A 15,764-nucleotide genomic window follows, 5' to 3' on the forward strand; every position below is an offset into this window, starting at 1 on the left:
ATCGATCAAAAATTGTTCCCCAAGAAGCTGTTTGTTCGTTGGAACCGCAGTTCAGACATACCATAGCTGTCATTTGACCTGTGCGATCAAAATCAAGTTCTTGATGGCATATAGTTGGTATTTAAAGTGACCGATCAAATTCAAAATTCAAAAAAGATCTTTTTGAAATAATATTCTTATGCTACAATCCTTAAACTTATTGGTGAGATCGGAGCACTATATCATATCGTTGTCATACAAAATTGTCATTCAAAATCAGATTTTTAGATGCAGACTTTTTTATTTTTGAATACAACCAAAATTAGTGTGTTTTCATTATGTTTGTAATGAATCTACTTCAATACAGACTTATTATTGAATTTATAAAAAAACTATTTTAGACTTAAATGTGCGCCTTTCGAAAGATTGGCACTGGTACCGATAATATGTATAATCGTGAACAACTTTCCCTTTGAGTACCGATTTATTTGATAAATACATGTTTTGTTTTAACGGGTGATTTTTTTGAGGTTAGGATTTTCATGCATTAGTATTTGACAGATCACGTGGGATTTCAGACATGGTGTCAAAGAGAAAGATGCTCAGTATGCTTTGACATTTCATCATGAATAGACTTACTAACGAGCAACGCTTGCAAATCATTGAATTTTATTACCAAAATCAGTGTTCGGTTCGAAATGTGTTTCGCGACAAATTTTGTTCAGCGATGAGGCTCATTTCTGGTTGAATGGCTACGTAAATAAGCAAAATTGCCGCATTTGGGGTGAAGAGCAACCAGAAGCCGTTCAAGAACTGCCCATGCATCCCGAAAAATGCACTGTTTGGTGTGGTTTGTACGCTGGTGGAATCATTGGACCGTATTTTTTCAAAGATGCTGTTGGACGCAACGTTACGGTGAATGGCGATCGCTATCGTTCGATGCTAACAAACTTTTTGTTGCCAAAAGTGGAAGAACTGAACTTGGTTGACATGTGGTTTCAACAAGATGGCGCTACATGCCACATAGCTCGCGATTCTATGGCCATTTTGAGGGAAAACTTCGGACAACAATTCATCTCAAGAAATGGACCCGTAAGTTGGCCACCAAGATCATGCGATTTAACGCCTTTAGACTATTTTTTGTGGGGCTACGTCAAGTCTAAAGTCTACAGAAATAAGCCAGCAACTATTCCAGCTTTGGAAGACAACATTTCCGAAGAAATTCGGGCTATTCCGGCCGAAATGCTCGAAAAAGTTGCCCAAAATTGGACTTTCCGAATGGACCACCTAAGACGCAGCCGCGGTCAACATTTAAATGAAATTATCTTCAAAAAGTAAATGTCATGAACCAATCTAACGTTTCAAATAAAGAACCGATGAGATTTTGCAAATTTTATGCGTTTTTTTTTTTAAAAAGTTATCAAGCTCTTAAAAAATCACCCTTTATAAATATAACAGATTTTTATTGATTTTCCAAAAGCCAACAACAACAGTATATATACACTTGTATTAATTTACATTTTAGATACTGATTCTCAAAGTGGCCGGGTCTACAACGCTGGCACTTTGAATTTGATGAAATTGCGACGTGCCTCCAAGGTGTTCGTATTGAGCTGAAACGAGAAAGCAATATTAATTTTAATTTCAATCAGATGTATAACACGAAATTATTAAAAAATATGAGCACCTGTGTACATATATATTTACTTTACTTAACCGGTTGTTTTCAGCTGTTTAATTTCAATATCGTCAACGGCTTTGATTTATACATACGTTCAAATTATGTATATAAGACACTTAATTTTAATATTATAATTTTAATATTTAATGATGGCGAATTATTAGACAATTTACTTACCGATGATTTGTTTTTGCAGTTCCTCGAGCTCCTGATCGTTGCTGTATTTCAGAAATTGTACGCCAGGTTCATTAGCTGGTGCTGCTGTTGACAGAAGCACAAAGCAAGCCAAGATTGCGAAGATGAGCTGGAAAATATTGAATTGAATTTCTTCGCTTATTATTTCTAGGTATTGAAAATAAGTTCCTGATCTCATATAAATCATTATAATCACTTGAGCGACTTCGAAAGACAGAGTGAGAACCATTTCGGCTTTAATAATCTGAAGGCAGAAAGACTTTCTGCGTATGTCAGAAACTTTTTGTAGAATCGTGTACGAAAAATGTATGGCCAGTTTCGTCTCAAACTTCGAATACCAGTTTGAGTTGAAATTTTGTCAAACGTTATTTAATAGCATGAAATCCTTGAAATTGACTTGAAGGTCAATACGATGTCATCTTCATTTGAAGTATTCTTAAAGTTAAAAAATAAAAGGGCAATTTATTGATTTCTCAGGATAGAATGGTAAGTGAAAATGACAAGATCTACTTTAAAAATGAATATCGCTCCAAGTCAGTACCATGATTCAGATTAGAAATATGATTATTCATGCTGGGCGCTAAACTTGGCACATGAGTGAATGTCGGACGTAGCTTTCCACACATCGGTATTTGACGAGTAGTCTGCGACTGGTGGAGCACCTTGGTTAGGAAGTTTGCTCACGTCGGGAGTAGATTCATTAGCATGTTTATATCACTCTCTTACTTTGAACTTCCCCATTGGTGAAAGTAAGTTGCTGAAGAGTGGAATGTGAACTGCCGGTTAAATTACCTGTCGTACTTCTTCAAGTTCGAGGAGGCATGGTCATTGAATTAAATTTCAATTCGGTCGTCATGTTTCTTCGGATTAGACAAAGTCTTGGCAATAGTCCAAAGCTTACTCATAAAATGAAGAGGTTACAAGACTTCAGATGCTCTATTCATTTTGCCCGCTTATGTTGCTTTACCATTTCCCGAATCTCCAAATTGAGATCCCTAATTATGAGATCACAGAGATTGGCATGGCGTAAGGCTTATTAGCTAAAACAACTACTTCGGCTGGAAAATTGGGGCGGAGTTTTGCTATTCTTAGAGCCGGGATGAAGCAACTGTGATCACTTGAGGAATTGACGTTCGCTAGTGATTAGCTCCTTAGAAATAGGTTACATAAGTAAAGACAGCTCGGACCGCTTTGCAAGACTAGCTTACAAAATACTCGTAAGAATTTTTTTATGACATTTTTAAGCAAATAGTTGATAGATCGATAGACCGAGGTCAGAGAAACTTGTATAACGGTTTTGTTTTTTTAATAAAAATTATTAATTTTTAAGTCAATGCTATATTAAACATACATATATCAAAAAAAATATGCTGTTTGATTGAGAAAATTATAATCTATATTTTGAAACTTGAAGATTTGATATGAATAAAATTCTTCAAGATCTTAAAATTGATTTTTCAAAATTTATTATGTAACTCAAACATGTCACATTTTGACTCACTGACACAATTTTCGTAAAAATTCTTTTCCATTATATACATACATATTTTTTGTTTGTCCGAATTTAGAAACCTTCTTCTATGGAACACAAAAATATTCCACTTACCACTGCAAATTTCATTTTGCTATTATATTATATAATTGTTATCACACTTATTACCAAGCACCAATTCACCGCCAACTAAGACGCCTCCAGACATCAAAGCTTCATTTTATACCCCCAACCAAATTAGCAACCGATTTATGTATATATTAATAACTAAAGTTGTTTGTTCAGCTGCTCATAATGCAACATTAAAATGTAGATTTCATGTTGATCAACATGTTTCGTTGTTTAGTGCATGATTAGTGTTTCATTAAAGTTGCGAAAATTCAAACAAAAATAGTTTTACGAATCTAGTTTGTGGTTAATTTTTCGTGTTCTGCATTTTCGTTTTCTAATTAAAAACGCTACGAGTTTTGTTTAAATTTAACCGCTTTTGGCACTAATTAATGTTCGGAGTCTTCTGTAGTGCCGGCTATCTGTTGGCTTTAGGTCCGAAGAAAACGAGCATTTTGATTTTGCTTTTGCTTCGTCTTTTAATTTAATTATGCTTTTTCATTGTACATATTTTCTATGCTTTTGCTTCAGTATTAATCAAAATTTCAGGCGAAAACTTGTACAGAGACTTTCTTTAGTGTTTCATTAGACTTGCTCCAACTTGCACTGTATAAAGTCGTGCGTATATTCAGCGAGATTGTTAAATATTTGCTGTTCATTTGGGTTAGCTGACGCTTCACATTTTACTAACTCTTTCAATGACTATAAAATGAGCGGTAACCAAAAGAGAAAAAAAATTGTTTTAGTTTAGTACAACCTGCTTCGACATTAAGTAACACTCTCTTGAAATAAGTCATCAAATTGCTTCTTATTGAAACTCTTACTGTCGGAAAGACCTGTCACTATTATGTTATCAAAAATCCAAAAACTGCCCAAGGGGATTTTTCATATTCACAAATATTTTTTTTTTATTCATGTTCCCCTTCTCTATCAAGGTTGATTAGAAATGTGCAAGGTAATAATGCTGTTTGCTCCACTCTAACGATAATGACTCACGAAACAATTCAATGAATGTAATTATAATACTCAATAATGCAAATCTACATAATATACAAGCAAATCCAAATTCAAGTGGCCAAATCACAAATGTGAAAAAAATCCTTTCGAGACGTTTATTTTTGAACATTTTATTCATTTATTTATTGATTTACCTTCGTGTACCTTCTGGCTATTCAACTAATTTACATGACCACTCCGAGGATACCGTTTTGACTCAATTGAGGATTTAGTAACTGAAACTTATAAATCGTTTGCTGTGATTGGCTTTGCCCGTCGAAATGCCTCCTATTTTCCTATACGTAAATAATTATTGTTTATATCTTTTGTTCGTTCTATCTTTGAATATGCTGTGTTCATCTGGAGACCATATTGTCTATTCGAATATTATAGAATTGCACACGCTTCTTAAAGTTTGTTGACCCCATGCCATCTTATGAATCTCGTTTATTGCTACAGGGTAGGCCATTTAAAGTTGACCCATCTGGCAACGCTGTAACTTTTAACAGCGCTGACAAATCGGCTAATGTCATACCGCGTTAGAAGCGTCATTCGAAGACAATTTATACCATGGAACAGTACACTCCAAACGAACGCGCTGAAATTGTTCAGCTTTATATTCAAAATAACTTTTCAATTGTGTTAACTCAACGTGCGTTTCGCAAAAAAAATAAAGTGAAAAGTGCTCCAGTTATGCCACCGAAAATCCTCAATTAATTGAAGAACAGCCTCTTTACGACCAAAAAGTAACAGTTTGGTGCGGTGTTTGCGCGAATATGATCATCGGACCGTATTTTTTCGAAGACGATGATGGAGCCACGACAACAGTCAATGGTGAGCGTTATCGAGCCATGATAACGGATTTTGTGATACCCATTATTCGCGAAAATGACATGGATAACTTCTGGTTTCAACAGGACGGGGCTACATGCCATACAGCTCGACCAACAATCAATTTATTGCGACCATTTTTCCCCGGGCGATTGATATCGAAAAATGGTGATGTTGACTGGCCACCGAGATCACCAGATTTGACGCCACCAGACTTTTATTTGTGGGGTTATTTGAAATCCAAGGTATACGCTAATAAGCCAAAGACCTTAGCTCAACTGAAAGCCAACATTCGACGTGAAACAGCCGCCATATCATCCGAAACATTGGCCAAAGTCATGGAAAATGTCGAAAAAAGAGTGCATTTAGCTGTCAAAGCTAAAGGTGCCCATTTACGCGATCTAATTTTTAAATATTAGCTGAAACAAATCCCCTTGGACCAAAATAAATTATTTTTGAAATGAACAAAAAACATTGTTTTCTTTTGTTCTTTTTTTTTAGAAACAAATGGGTCAACTTTAAATGGCCTACCCTGTATTACACGTTAAGTGAATTGAAAATCGGTGGACCGATCTCTGCCTTTTATTTGGTTTCGATTTTATTTGTATGAATGGAGTTATGGACTGTCCATACGTGTTAGGAAAAATTTAAATATTTCTCATAATAGCCTCATTCTCCATTTTACTGTAAAAATTAAAAAAACTAAACTAGCAGATTACGCCTCTCTCAAGCGTGCTTTTTGTGACTCGATCTCTGAGATAATTATACTTGATTTTTTCACTCTAGGGCTTCCTTTATTAACACTCCTAATTCTGTTTTTCAGCTCAGTTTTCTATTTTTTTAATTATAATTTTATTATTTTATTATTTAAATCATAATTTCCCAATAGTCTGTAAGAATTAATGTTCGTAGACTTGAGTAACCAAAAATGGTAAATTTGGCAGTTTCTTCCAAAAACGGAACTAAAAAAATTTTTCAAGATTTATTTTATCAATTTAGCTGCAATGCAAAGTGATTGATCGGAAAAAGTTTTTTTATGGAGAATGTTTTTGTTTGACAAATTACCTTCACGAAATCTGGCATGAATTATTGTATATAGCAATGGTGCAATCTCCGCATATATTGTACGGATCCGAGAATTGTAGCATATAACTGTCGATTAAAATGAAGATTCATAAAGTTCTTTTTTCCTTATTCAGTAATCTTAATTCGACTTGAAGGTCATGACAGAAATAACAAGACAACATTTTCCAAGACGGTTACATTTTCAGATTAAATTAAACATAAAGTAGCTATAAGAAATACAACTGTAAAGGGTATTATAGCTTTAGTGCAGCAGAAGTCAACGTGTTTTCTTCTTTTTGACTTATGTTATACTCTCTCTTTCTTTTGAAGGCACACTTCAATCAATTGAGTTAAGCAGCCAGTGCTGAAGGCAAAACAATACTAACTATTTACTGACAACAATAAGCGCATGCGCATAGATGAGACCTGAACATCATAAGGCTAGAAACAGAGTGATGGAAGAAGTTTTTTATGATTACTTTAAGTTGAGAGGAGAGGCATAAAAGCTGACAAGCGTGTTTAGTAGTACGGGTTGAGTTTTTTTATAAAATTTCGTCTGCGTCAAATGTTCTACGAATTCTTCTGAACCACTCTATCTAATAAACTATGGGTCTACAATAGGTGTCAAGTCAGTGAGCTTTAAGTTGAATTGTGAAAAATCTAAATGATTTGTTATATGGCAGATATATGATATAGTTGTACGATCCGAACGATTCCGACAAATGAGCAATATAATATCAAAATGCATCTATAGATGAAATTTCATTTGGATATCTCAAAAACTGACGAACAAATATTTATGATCCTTAAAAGTTGCCGATTCGAAACCAGTTTTAGAGCATAGTCTCTTAAGCAAAGTTATTCAGGATGATCGATAAAACATTTTCCACAGACGCGATTTTTCCGTTTCTTTTTTGGACTCCCTGTAAATCAACCCAATCTGCTGCATAGACAGCCTTAAATTCAGTTATTTCTCTTCTCTTTTAAATCAAATATTCTATAATGATTGCTCTGTGCTCCACTGCGTACTCAGCCTTAGACAACCAATTGTGTTGTGACGCATTTGAGTCTCGCGCTATGAATACATCAAGCTGTTTACTGATTGCCATTAATGATGTGTTTACGCGTGTGCTCTACAAACTGCCCACCAACGCTAGGTCGCTGTACACTCCAGCAGTGAAAAAAAAAACAATATTAAGATATTGTTTCAATTACTAATGTACAAGTAATACAAGCATCTCGATTACTGCACGCGGCGCTTCAAGTGAGATCAATGAACGTCCGCAAAAGCAGCTGCCTCGCAACGCCGCAGTTGCTCTTCTTCGCGGTCAAATTTCGTTCAAATTGAATAGTTTGGATACCTGAATGTATGTATGTATTTACATACATATGTAGGTACATCAAGTCTCCAACGCTGTTGTGGACCACCGCATGCTTCGCTGATGAGCTTTTCTTGGTAAGCCAGTTGTACTATAACATACACGCTGGTGTGATGAATGGATGCCAGGGCCGTAAAAGTTACACTTTGGTGCTGTTGTTGTTGCTACCTCACAGCTACTGTAACATTGCGATGCTTGATCTATTTGCGTTCGTTTCATTATTGCTTTCATTGTTTATAATGATCTTCGCGTAGACGAGTGCAATTGCTTTATTAACTTTGGGTTTAAGTGATCGATCCACAAGCATTACTAACCCTATGCCGTTGTTGTTGTTGTACTGCAACAGCTGTAATTGCTACTTTACCTCGAGTTAAGTGGTGCCGGACAAGGCGACTGCGTGTAAGTGACAGATGAAGATCATTTTTCTCAGTTGTCGATACAGTGAACGCGCCTCTTGGCCACAGTTCCTCTAACCAGATTGATGAGCGTTGGCGCATCGATTCTGTTTTGTTTTATAAACCTTTGCAATGATTGGAAATTTGTTTAGTATGATTTATGGTTCGGTCGCGTGTACTGTTTACGTTGTTTGTTGATACAGTTATTTCCTTGGAATATAAAAGTGTTGCTTTCATAAAATTAAGAAAAAAAAGTTGCAATAAATTTTTAATCCTCCGCTAAAATGGTAAAAAATAAATTAAAAAAATAAAAATAAATATTTACAAAAATATTAATAAAAAAATTAATAATAATGATAATATCCTTTTAGGCCACTCTTGTGCAAGCTTTACTGTTTGTGTGTCTGTGCTATCAGAATTTATGGATTACTTATGGCGCTACACTTTCCTCTCTCCGAATTAGTCATCCTGTGAAGTCGCAACAAAGAAATAATGAATATTTACCACCCTTTACGACGGAGACGGAGGGTATTGGTGAGTTTGAACCGAAATTTCGGATGCAAAAATTTGTGGTTTGGAGAAGCTGAAAGATCTGAGATAATTCAAATTGAGAGAATTAACGGCAGAACTTGTATTAAGCCAGTTTTTGTATAAATTCGTCAACGTCTTCGGCAACCCGATGATCCTTTTTAAAGTTCCGCTTGACATATGCCCAACACATCTATGTCGGACGAAGTTCTGCACCGTTGGGAGGGTTTTTCTCTTTCACAAAATTGCCATTGTTATCCTTCAACAAAGCTAAAGTGCAATGAGTGTAGGGTACTGTGGCTAAATCCGGCTAAAAAATTGATGACACGATGTGTTTCTTATAAACTGGTATTAGGCGACGGTTTAGACACTCCTTCTTATAGCACTTTTCAAAGAAATAAAAAAAGAACCCAATTATTTTAGGGATGCCAGGTGAAAATTATTTTAAAGCACATTAAGTTCGGGGTTCACCTTCAATTCACGCATAGGTTGAAACAGAGTTGCCACGTTGCACAATATTACCAAATGTGTGGAAAAGATTTAGAAAATCGTTTAGATAATGATGAATGCAAATATATTTTCGAACAGAGTTGCCACCTATTGAAAAAATTAAATTGATTTCATTATTACAAAATTTAAATTATTGCCGAAAAATTTATAATAGTTCTCTTTTTTTATTAATTTTTCCCTTCATTTTCCTGCTTTGCCGGAGAACCTTTGTGATGCCACGTTCTTCAAGAATATTTAACTTTTTGAGCTTCAATTACTTAAACTATCTTTGTTTCAACACGAGATTTTTTTAAATTGTAAAAAAATACAAATCATTTATTCCACATTTCAGTTGAGAAATCCATCAACTACAGTTCCAACACAATCCGACCACCTACCGCATACCAAGCACAGCAAGCGAACAAAGTCCAGCAGCCAACACAACAGTTTGCCAGCAAAAACTTAAGTAACCCACAGCAAGCCACAAAAAATCTCTACACTTCATATGCAGCACCGGCCTCCGGCTCGGCACCATTTTTATACTCGCAACCGCTGGCCGCTAATCAAGTTCCGTTGCCCACGCTCTTTCCCAAGTCCTTGGTGGAGCACCTCTCACCAGCTGCACAAACGCCAACACAAATGCAAATGCAACAGCTACAACAACGACAACAAGAACAGCAGCAGCAGCAGCATCAGCATCAGCAACAGCAACAGCAGCTACAAAAACAACAGCAATCGTTATACACCGATTATACGAAGCAATTAACCAGCGATCTGCCACTCGCCAATACACCGTTGCTTATGGTCGAAGAGCCCACATCGTCCCTGCTGACGCCCAGTCAAAATCTCACCTTGGAGGCGGCGCGGATTTTAGCATCCACACTATTGGAAGCCAATGGTGAAGCGCCACTAGAAACACCTGGCCTGGCACCGCTGTCGAATCCAAGCGCTTTGGAACTACCAAATAAGCTTAACAGCACCGATGTTTTGATCTTGAAATCGCAGAAGAACGCCTACATCATACCAGCGCCGTTGGCCAAAGGTTTGTTGTAGCAGCACACAAGTGAAACTCTTGTAATTTAATTAATTTTAATTACTTGTTGATGCAACTTTTTTACAGATGCCAGAAACCCGACCAACGCACGAGCGCTCTACCAAATGCGTGATCAATTGGACAAGGCTTACACCATAAATCAATTTGTGTTCATCATAAAACCGGAGCGAATCAATTTCCTGAATAAATTGGTTTAGCGCCATGGCGATTTGATTAATTGATTTATTGCGCAAGCGTCAGTGCCGATTACGTTTTGTTCGTTTAAGTGTCATACATATGTTATTTTAGTATTATTGTTGTTGTTTATAATTAGTATTGTTGTTTGTTAATATTAAGACATTATAAAATTTAGTATGTTAAGCCTGAAAATTGGTCCATTTATTTGTTGTAGTTGGTATGGTTGGTTACTCTTTAGTAAGGTAAGGTAAGGTGCCAAGAAAAAAGTTAACATCGGCTTCGCCGAAGCTATAATACCCTTCCTAAATAAAAAAAAGTTGTATGTACAAGAATTTGAATTTGATTGTTCAGTTAGAATGTTGACAATTTGCGATAGTGATCTGATCGAAACAATTTTTTCAGAGATTGTACTAGCGATCCTTTCCCAATTTCTTGAGGATGTCTTGTCAAATTTAAAACATCATTCTTTAAGTTCCTTTTGATGATTCACCCTTGGCCCCAATCCAGTGCCAACGTTTTTTCCAATCCTCGAAACAGTTGTTAAAGTATATTTCCGAAATAGCCTGCAATGCGTTTAGCGATTCACGTTTAATCCCTTCAATTGACTCAAACCGGTTTTCTCCGAGATGTCGTTTGAGTTTGCTGAATAGTCAGAAGTCACACGAAGCTAAATCAGACGAATAAGGTAGCTGCGGCACGATATACTACAATGCCCAAAAAAGGTGACATTGTATTTATTTTGAAAATTCTTTATTTATTCTTCGAAATCAAATTCATCCCCTTCAAAGTAATCCCCTCCCAATACAATGCACTCATGCCAACGGATTTTCTAATCTTCGAAACACTGGTTGTAGTCATTTTCCGGGATGACCTTCAGTTCCGTCTTCGCTGCGGCTTGAATCTCCTCTATTGTATAAAAACGGTGTCCCCGGAGCGGTCTTTTGAGCTTGGGGAACAGCCGGAAGTCGCACGACGCCAGATCAGGTGAATACGGTGGTTGTGGAACGATTTTGGTGAAAGCATCGTTTCACACACTTCAACGCGACGCCTTTTTTCCAAAAAATTCAATGTTTTCCGTACCAGTCGAGATTTGACGCGCTTGAGGCTCAAAACATCCTTCAAAATGGTATTGTCTGAGCCTTTCGATATACCAACTTCATCAACAAGGTCTCTAATTGTTAATCGACGGTTATTCAACACCAAATCTTTAATTTGTTGAAAGTGAGCTTCGTCGGTTGAGGTTGATGGTCGCCCTGGACGCTCTTCGTCTTCGACACGTTCACGGCCGGCTTGGAACTCACTATACCACTTGTAAACATTTTTTTTAGACATAGCCTCATCACCAAAGGCTTTCACACCATCCTCAACGTATCCGTAAACAAAATTTAATGCATTGAAAATTTGCCGAAAAACTCACGAAGAATCAATGCAGTATGCAACAGAGCTATGTCATGGTGAAAAAAACCAAGAGTTGTCGGCCCATAATTTTGCCCTCTTTTTACGAATATGGCGCATAAAAATCAAATAGTATTCGTTGTTGACAGTTTGGCCGGTCGGAAGGAATTCGGAGTGCACCACACCTCAATAATCGAAGCAAACTGTCGACATAACCTTGATTTTTGACCTGCTTTGACGTGGGTTTTCGGCTTTGCTATGAGGTCGATTGATTGTCTGTTTCTGGGTCGTAAGCATAAATCCAAGACTCATCGCCAGTAATATTATGTTTCGTGATATCCTGGTAGGCATTATTTCAGAGGTTTAATGCAACGCAGTTTTGCGAAAAAATTAATTGATTTTGAAGGCAATCGTGCTTTTACTTTTCCAAGGCCCAAATGACTTCTCGAAATGGTGTTCATTGGCTCTTTCGATATTTCTACGATGCCAATATGATCTCTGACTGTTAATTGTCGATTCTCGATCAATAATTCTTTTATTTTATTGACATATTAGTCATCAGTTGATGTTTATGGTTCGTCGTCAACGCGTTCCCGACCCTGTTTAAATAATTTGTAACAATCAAAACTACTTACTCACGACAAACACCGAAGACTTTTTCCAACATTCTGAATGTTTCAGCACCAGAAATTTGATTCCGCACTAACAAATGATTATTTTCATCTGACGTTTGGTATAGATTTTTAAAAAATTTATTCATATTCAAAATTGAACTGATATGTCTATTGTTCACTACTTTATATCATTACTTTTACGTTTTATTTTATCTACCAAAAATCGGCCCACTTTTGGGACAAAAGTTACCTATTCGGAAACTACAGCTCTTCTAGTGGGATCCGAACGGATTTCCTCTTGTCCACAACGAATCTTTAATCGGAAGTGGTATTGTACTATTTTACACAGATCTCGTAGGGTCGTCTCATTTTAAAGAATGTGATTTTATTATGCAATGCTCGATTTTGTTATCAATATAGGGCATAAATGGATAATCCACCTTCCAGTTTGAAACTTTTAGATGTCAACTTTGTAAAAATCGCCATCTCGGCAATTTCCATAGAGCGAGCATTCCTTTAAGATCTGAGGAGAGAAAAAGTTGCAGAAGATCGGATCCCGAAAATATAGTGGACGCGGTAGTAGTTTGAAACTAATTTCGTGCAATTTCATTATCACTTTCATTGATTTATAACGTGAGGAATCCGTCGGTTATGAGCTCACGTAGCATACACTTGAAGAGAGCTTTCGAATACCAATTTTGTCAAGAACGCTACGAGTATGTTCAGCATGTTTCTTTGATATCTTTTATAGCACCAGCTATATCAATCTACCTTATTTTCGGGTAATCTAAAATCATGTATTGATATTCTTATCCATAAAATTTTCTTTTGGATGTCCACAGTGCATATGGTCTTCGACGGAATTTAGCATTCCCCTTACGAATGGTTGCTTCGCCAGAAGAGAGCCCAAAAGTATTATCATTTATGATCAAAATTCCATTTCCGTTTGATTCTAGTGAATTCCTGTCTGAGAAATGATACAAATTGCCAAAAATATCTCCAGTTTAATCATCTAAAGTGCTGAATGTTAAGTACTTATGAAATTATCAAAAAGCCAATAAATTCCAACTTATCAGTTTCCTTGTTATTGCTAAAAAGTGTCTGGAAGAAAATATTTGAAATTAAAAGATGTTACTTTGAATTATTTTGGAGCTAGGCACTCCGACATTTATTTACAATTTAACAATGTTGTTTTGTTTTTGGTAACAATTTGCACAAAAGAATTGCGCAGGAACATTAAAGCTTAAACAATATTTAACAAATTAGTTCTAGGAGATTCTTCCAACACATTCATTTACACGCGCTTGTTGGGTGGCAAGTAAGCATTTTCAGCGCCACCAACTGGTGCAGCACCGTATTGCTGAGCAGCTGGTGCAACTGGTGCAGGTGCCTTCGAGGCGAAGTCCAACACAGGTGCAACACCACCATTGTGGCTGCTAGTATTACCGCCCAAACCATCGTATTGCGATTGAATTGCTTGCTTGGCGTTCTCAGCGTCGGCTGGAGTACGGTATTTGACGAAATGTACTTCGGGCTTTTGGGAATTGCGGTGGTTGAGTGATTGCAATTTGTTGGCCAAATCACCGATGTCAGCTTGTTTGCTCAGCACATAGATGGCAGTGCGTTCTTCGCCGGCGGATTTAGCCAATTGCAAAGCAGCATTCTCGAGTCCAGAGTTCTCAGGTCCCTTAATGAAGATAACGCGCAAGTTTTTCTTCAATGAGTTGGCGTGATCACCGGCATCACCAGCATCATTGAACTCATGTTCGGGTGCAGTGTAGGTGAAGAATTCCTTGTTAACCTCCACGGGAGCGGGAGCAGCAGCGGGAGCGCTGTAGCTAGGGCCAGAAGGAGCTAGACCGCCGAAGGAGCTTGGGCCAGCAGCCGAAGGGCCACTGTAGCTGGGGCCAGCAGCCGAAGGGCCGCTATAGCTGGGACCAGCAAGGCCTTGTCCGCCAAAACTGGGCACACTTAATGCTGGACCACCATAACTGGGACCTCCATAGCTTGGGCCACTTAAACCACCACCGAGCGCTGGACCACTGTTGGCCTCATAGTTGTAGCCGAGACTGGCTGCGTTGGCGGCAGCGACGACGGAGCACAGGATCTGCAAACGAGAGAAAAGTGTGTGTTAGTCGTTTCTACTTTGGTTGGTATTATTTGAAGTTATCTCACCAAAAAGGAACGCATATTGTTGTTTGGTATCGTTTTAGCTTGCAACTCAGTTGCTTTCTGTTTGTTTCAGCCAAACTGCAGTCAATTTTATACGAAAATAGTTTCGTATAGAAATGCAAAATATTTTGAAATGCAACGATACATTTTTGAACTAGTTTGCAAATTGAATATCAAATCATCATAACGGACACATAAATGTCAAATATTCTTTAAATAAATTTGATAACGAATATGCGAAATTCGCACTGTTACCAAAAAACCATCAGCTCAAGGTCGCATCTCCGTGTCAAACTGTCGCATAGACAACCATCTGTATATTTCTTATCTGCATCAAACCTCGTTAGGCGTTATAAATATTCATCGTACGATTGTCGCTGTAAGTCGTTAAATGTCCGAATGAATTTTAAAGTGAAACCATTCATATTTGGCTTTAATGAGGCGTTCGCAGATGCGTTGACTTAGTTTAGTTTTGGACATTTGACTTGATTATACAAATTTGTCAACAACAAAGCATATATTCACGCGTTGCCAATTAATGAATAAAACAAAGAAAAAAAGTAGTTTGCAACATTGTTTTCAGGTCACTATTGCAATGCAAAATATATTGCCAATTTATGCGCACAGAGTTGGAGAATTCATGCGAGATATTAATTTGAAAACGTGTGTATTATATTATATCATCCTTGTTTATTGAATGCTTATTGTATAATGTTTTTATTGGTTTGACTTTTAATTAAATAAAGGTATATAAATCCAGTTCAAAAGATCGCCAAGACTTAAATGGCGTTCGACTGTTGACATGAGCACACAGAGAAGGGAAAAGTGGTACTAGAAAGAGAATTTGTAAAAAATAATAATTTTTGGTCCAGATAGCGACCTATCCTGACACTTTCCATCGGGTCGCTTTAATTTAGTAATTACTGTAGAGTTTTGGTCTACTTTGTTCAATGTAATGGAGTCATTCCAATAAAACATATATCTACAAATTGTCATTTTACTATTTTTTTCAGTAACCATTTCGAGTGATACTTTTTCACTTTTCAATTTGTTTGTGTCGCATTCCATCAGTTTTAATAAGATGTTATGATTTATGGTTTAATCGATTTCAATCTCTATTCATGCTTTTCTCTTTCTAATTTCCTGTATATTATTTTACTATCTTGATATTCCAATTCTTGTAAGAATATTACTATCCCTATCATTATGTTGTT

At 36.8% G+C, this 15,764-nt stretch overlaps 3 protein-coding genes across 3 annotated transcripts; 1 reads left to right on the plus strand and 2 right to left on the minus strand.

Annotated features, from left to right (window-relative positions):
* Positions 1–1,421: 1,421 nt before the first annotated feature.
* On the minus strand, positions 1,422–3,594 carry LOC125776185 (uncharacterized). The gene is made up of 3 exons (XM_049447123.1): positions 3,462–3,594; positions 1,838–1,964; positions 1,422–1,592 (listed from the first exon to the last, which is right to left on the minus strand). Exons 1-3 carry the CDS (start codon positions 3,474–3,476, stop codon positions 1,501–1,503), a joined length of 234 nt encoding a protein of 77 aa, XP_049303080.1. The 5' UTR covers positions 3,477–3,594; the 3' UTR covers positions 1,422–1,500.
* Positions 3,595–8,169: 4,575 nt separating this feature from the next.
* Positions 8,170–10,536, plus strand: LOC105229881 (putative uncharacterized protein DDB_G0282129). Its single transcript, XM_011210371.4, has 4 exons — positions 8,170–8,408; positions 8,493–8,655; positions 9,491–10,180; positions 10,259–10,536. Exons 1-4 carry the CDS (start codon positions 8,406–8,408, stop codon positions 10,387–10,389), a joined length of 987 nt encoding a protein of 328 aa, XP_011208673.2. The 5' UTR covers positions 8,170–8,405; the 3' UTR covers positions 10,390–10,536.
* A 2,999-nt stretch (positions 10,537–13,535) lies between these two features.
* LOC109579801 (CCR4-NOT transcription complex subunit 3-like) lies at positions 13,536–14,693 on the minus strand. Its single transcript, XM_049447120.1, has 2 exons — positions 14,554–14,693; positions 13,536–14,485 (listed from the first exon to the last, which is right to left on the minus strand). The coding sequence occupies exons 1-2, from the start codon at positions 14,566–14,568 to the stop codon at positions 13,673–13,675; spliced, it is 828 nt and encodes a 275-aa protein (XP_049303077.1). The 5' UTR covers positions 14,569–14,693; the 3' UTR covers positions 13,536–13,672.
* Positions 14,694–15,764: the final 1,071 nt, after the last annotated feature.

Source organism: Bactrocera dorsalis, chromosome 2 (genome assembly GCF_023373825.1).
Source record: "Bactrocera dorsalis isolate Fly_Bdor chromosome 2, ASM2337382v1, whole genome shotgun sequence".
Lineage (NCBI taxonomy): Eukaryota > Metazoa > Arthropoda > Insecta > Diptera > Tephritidae > Bactrocera > Bactrocera dorsalis.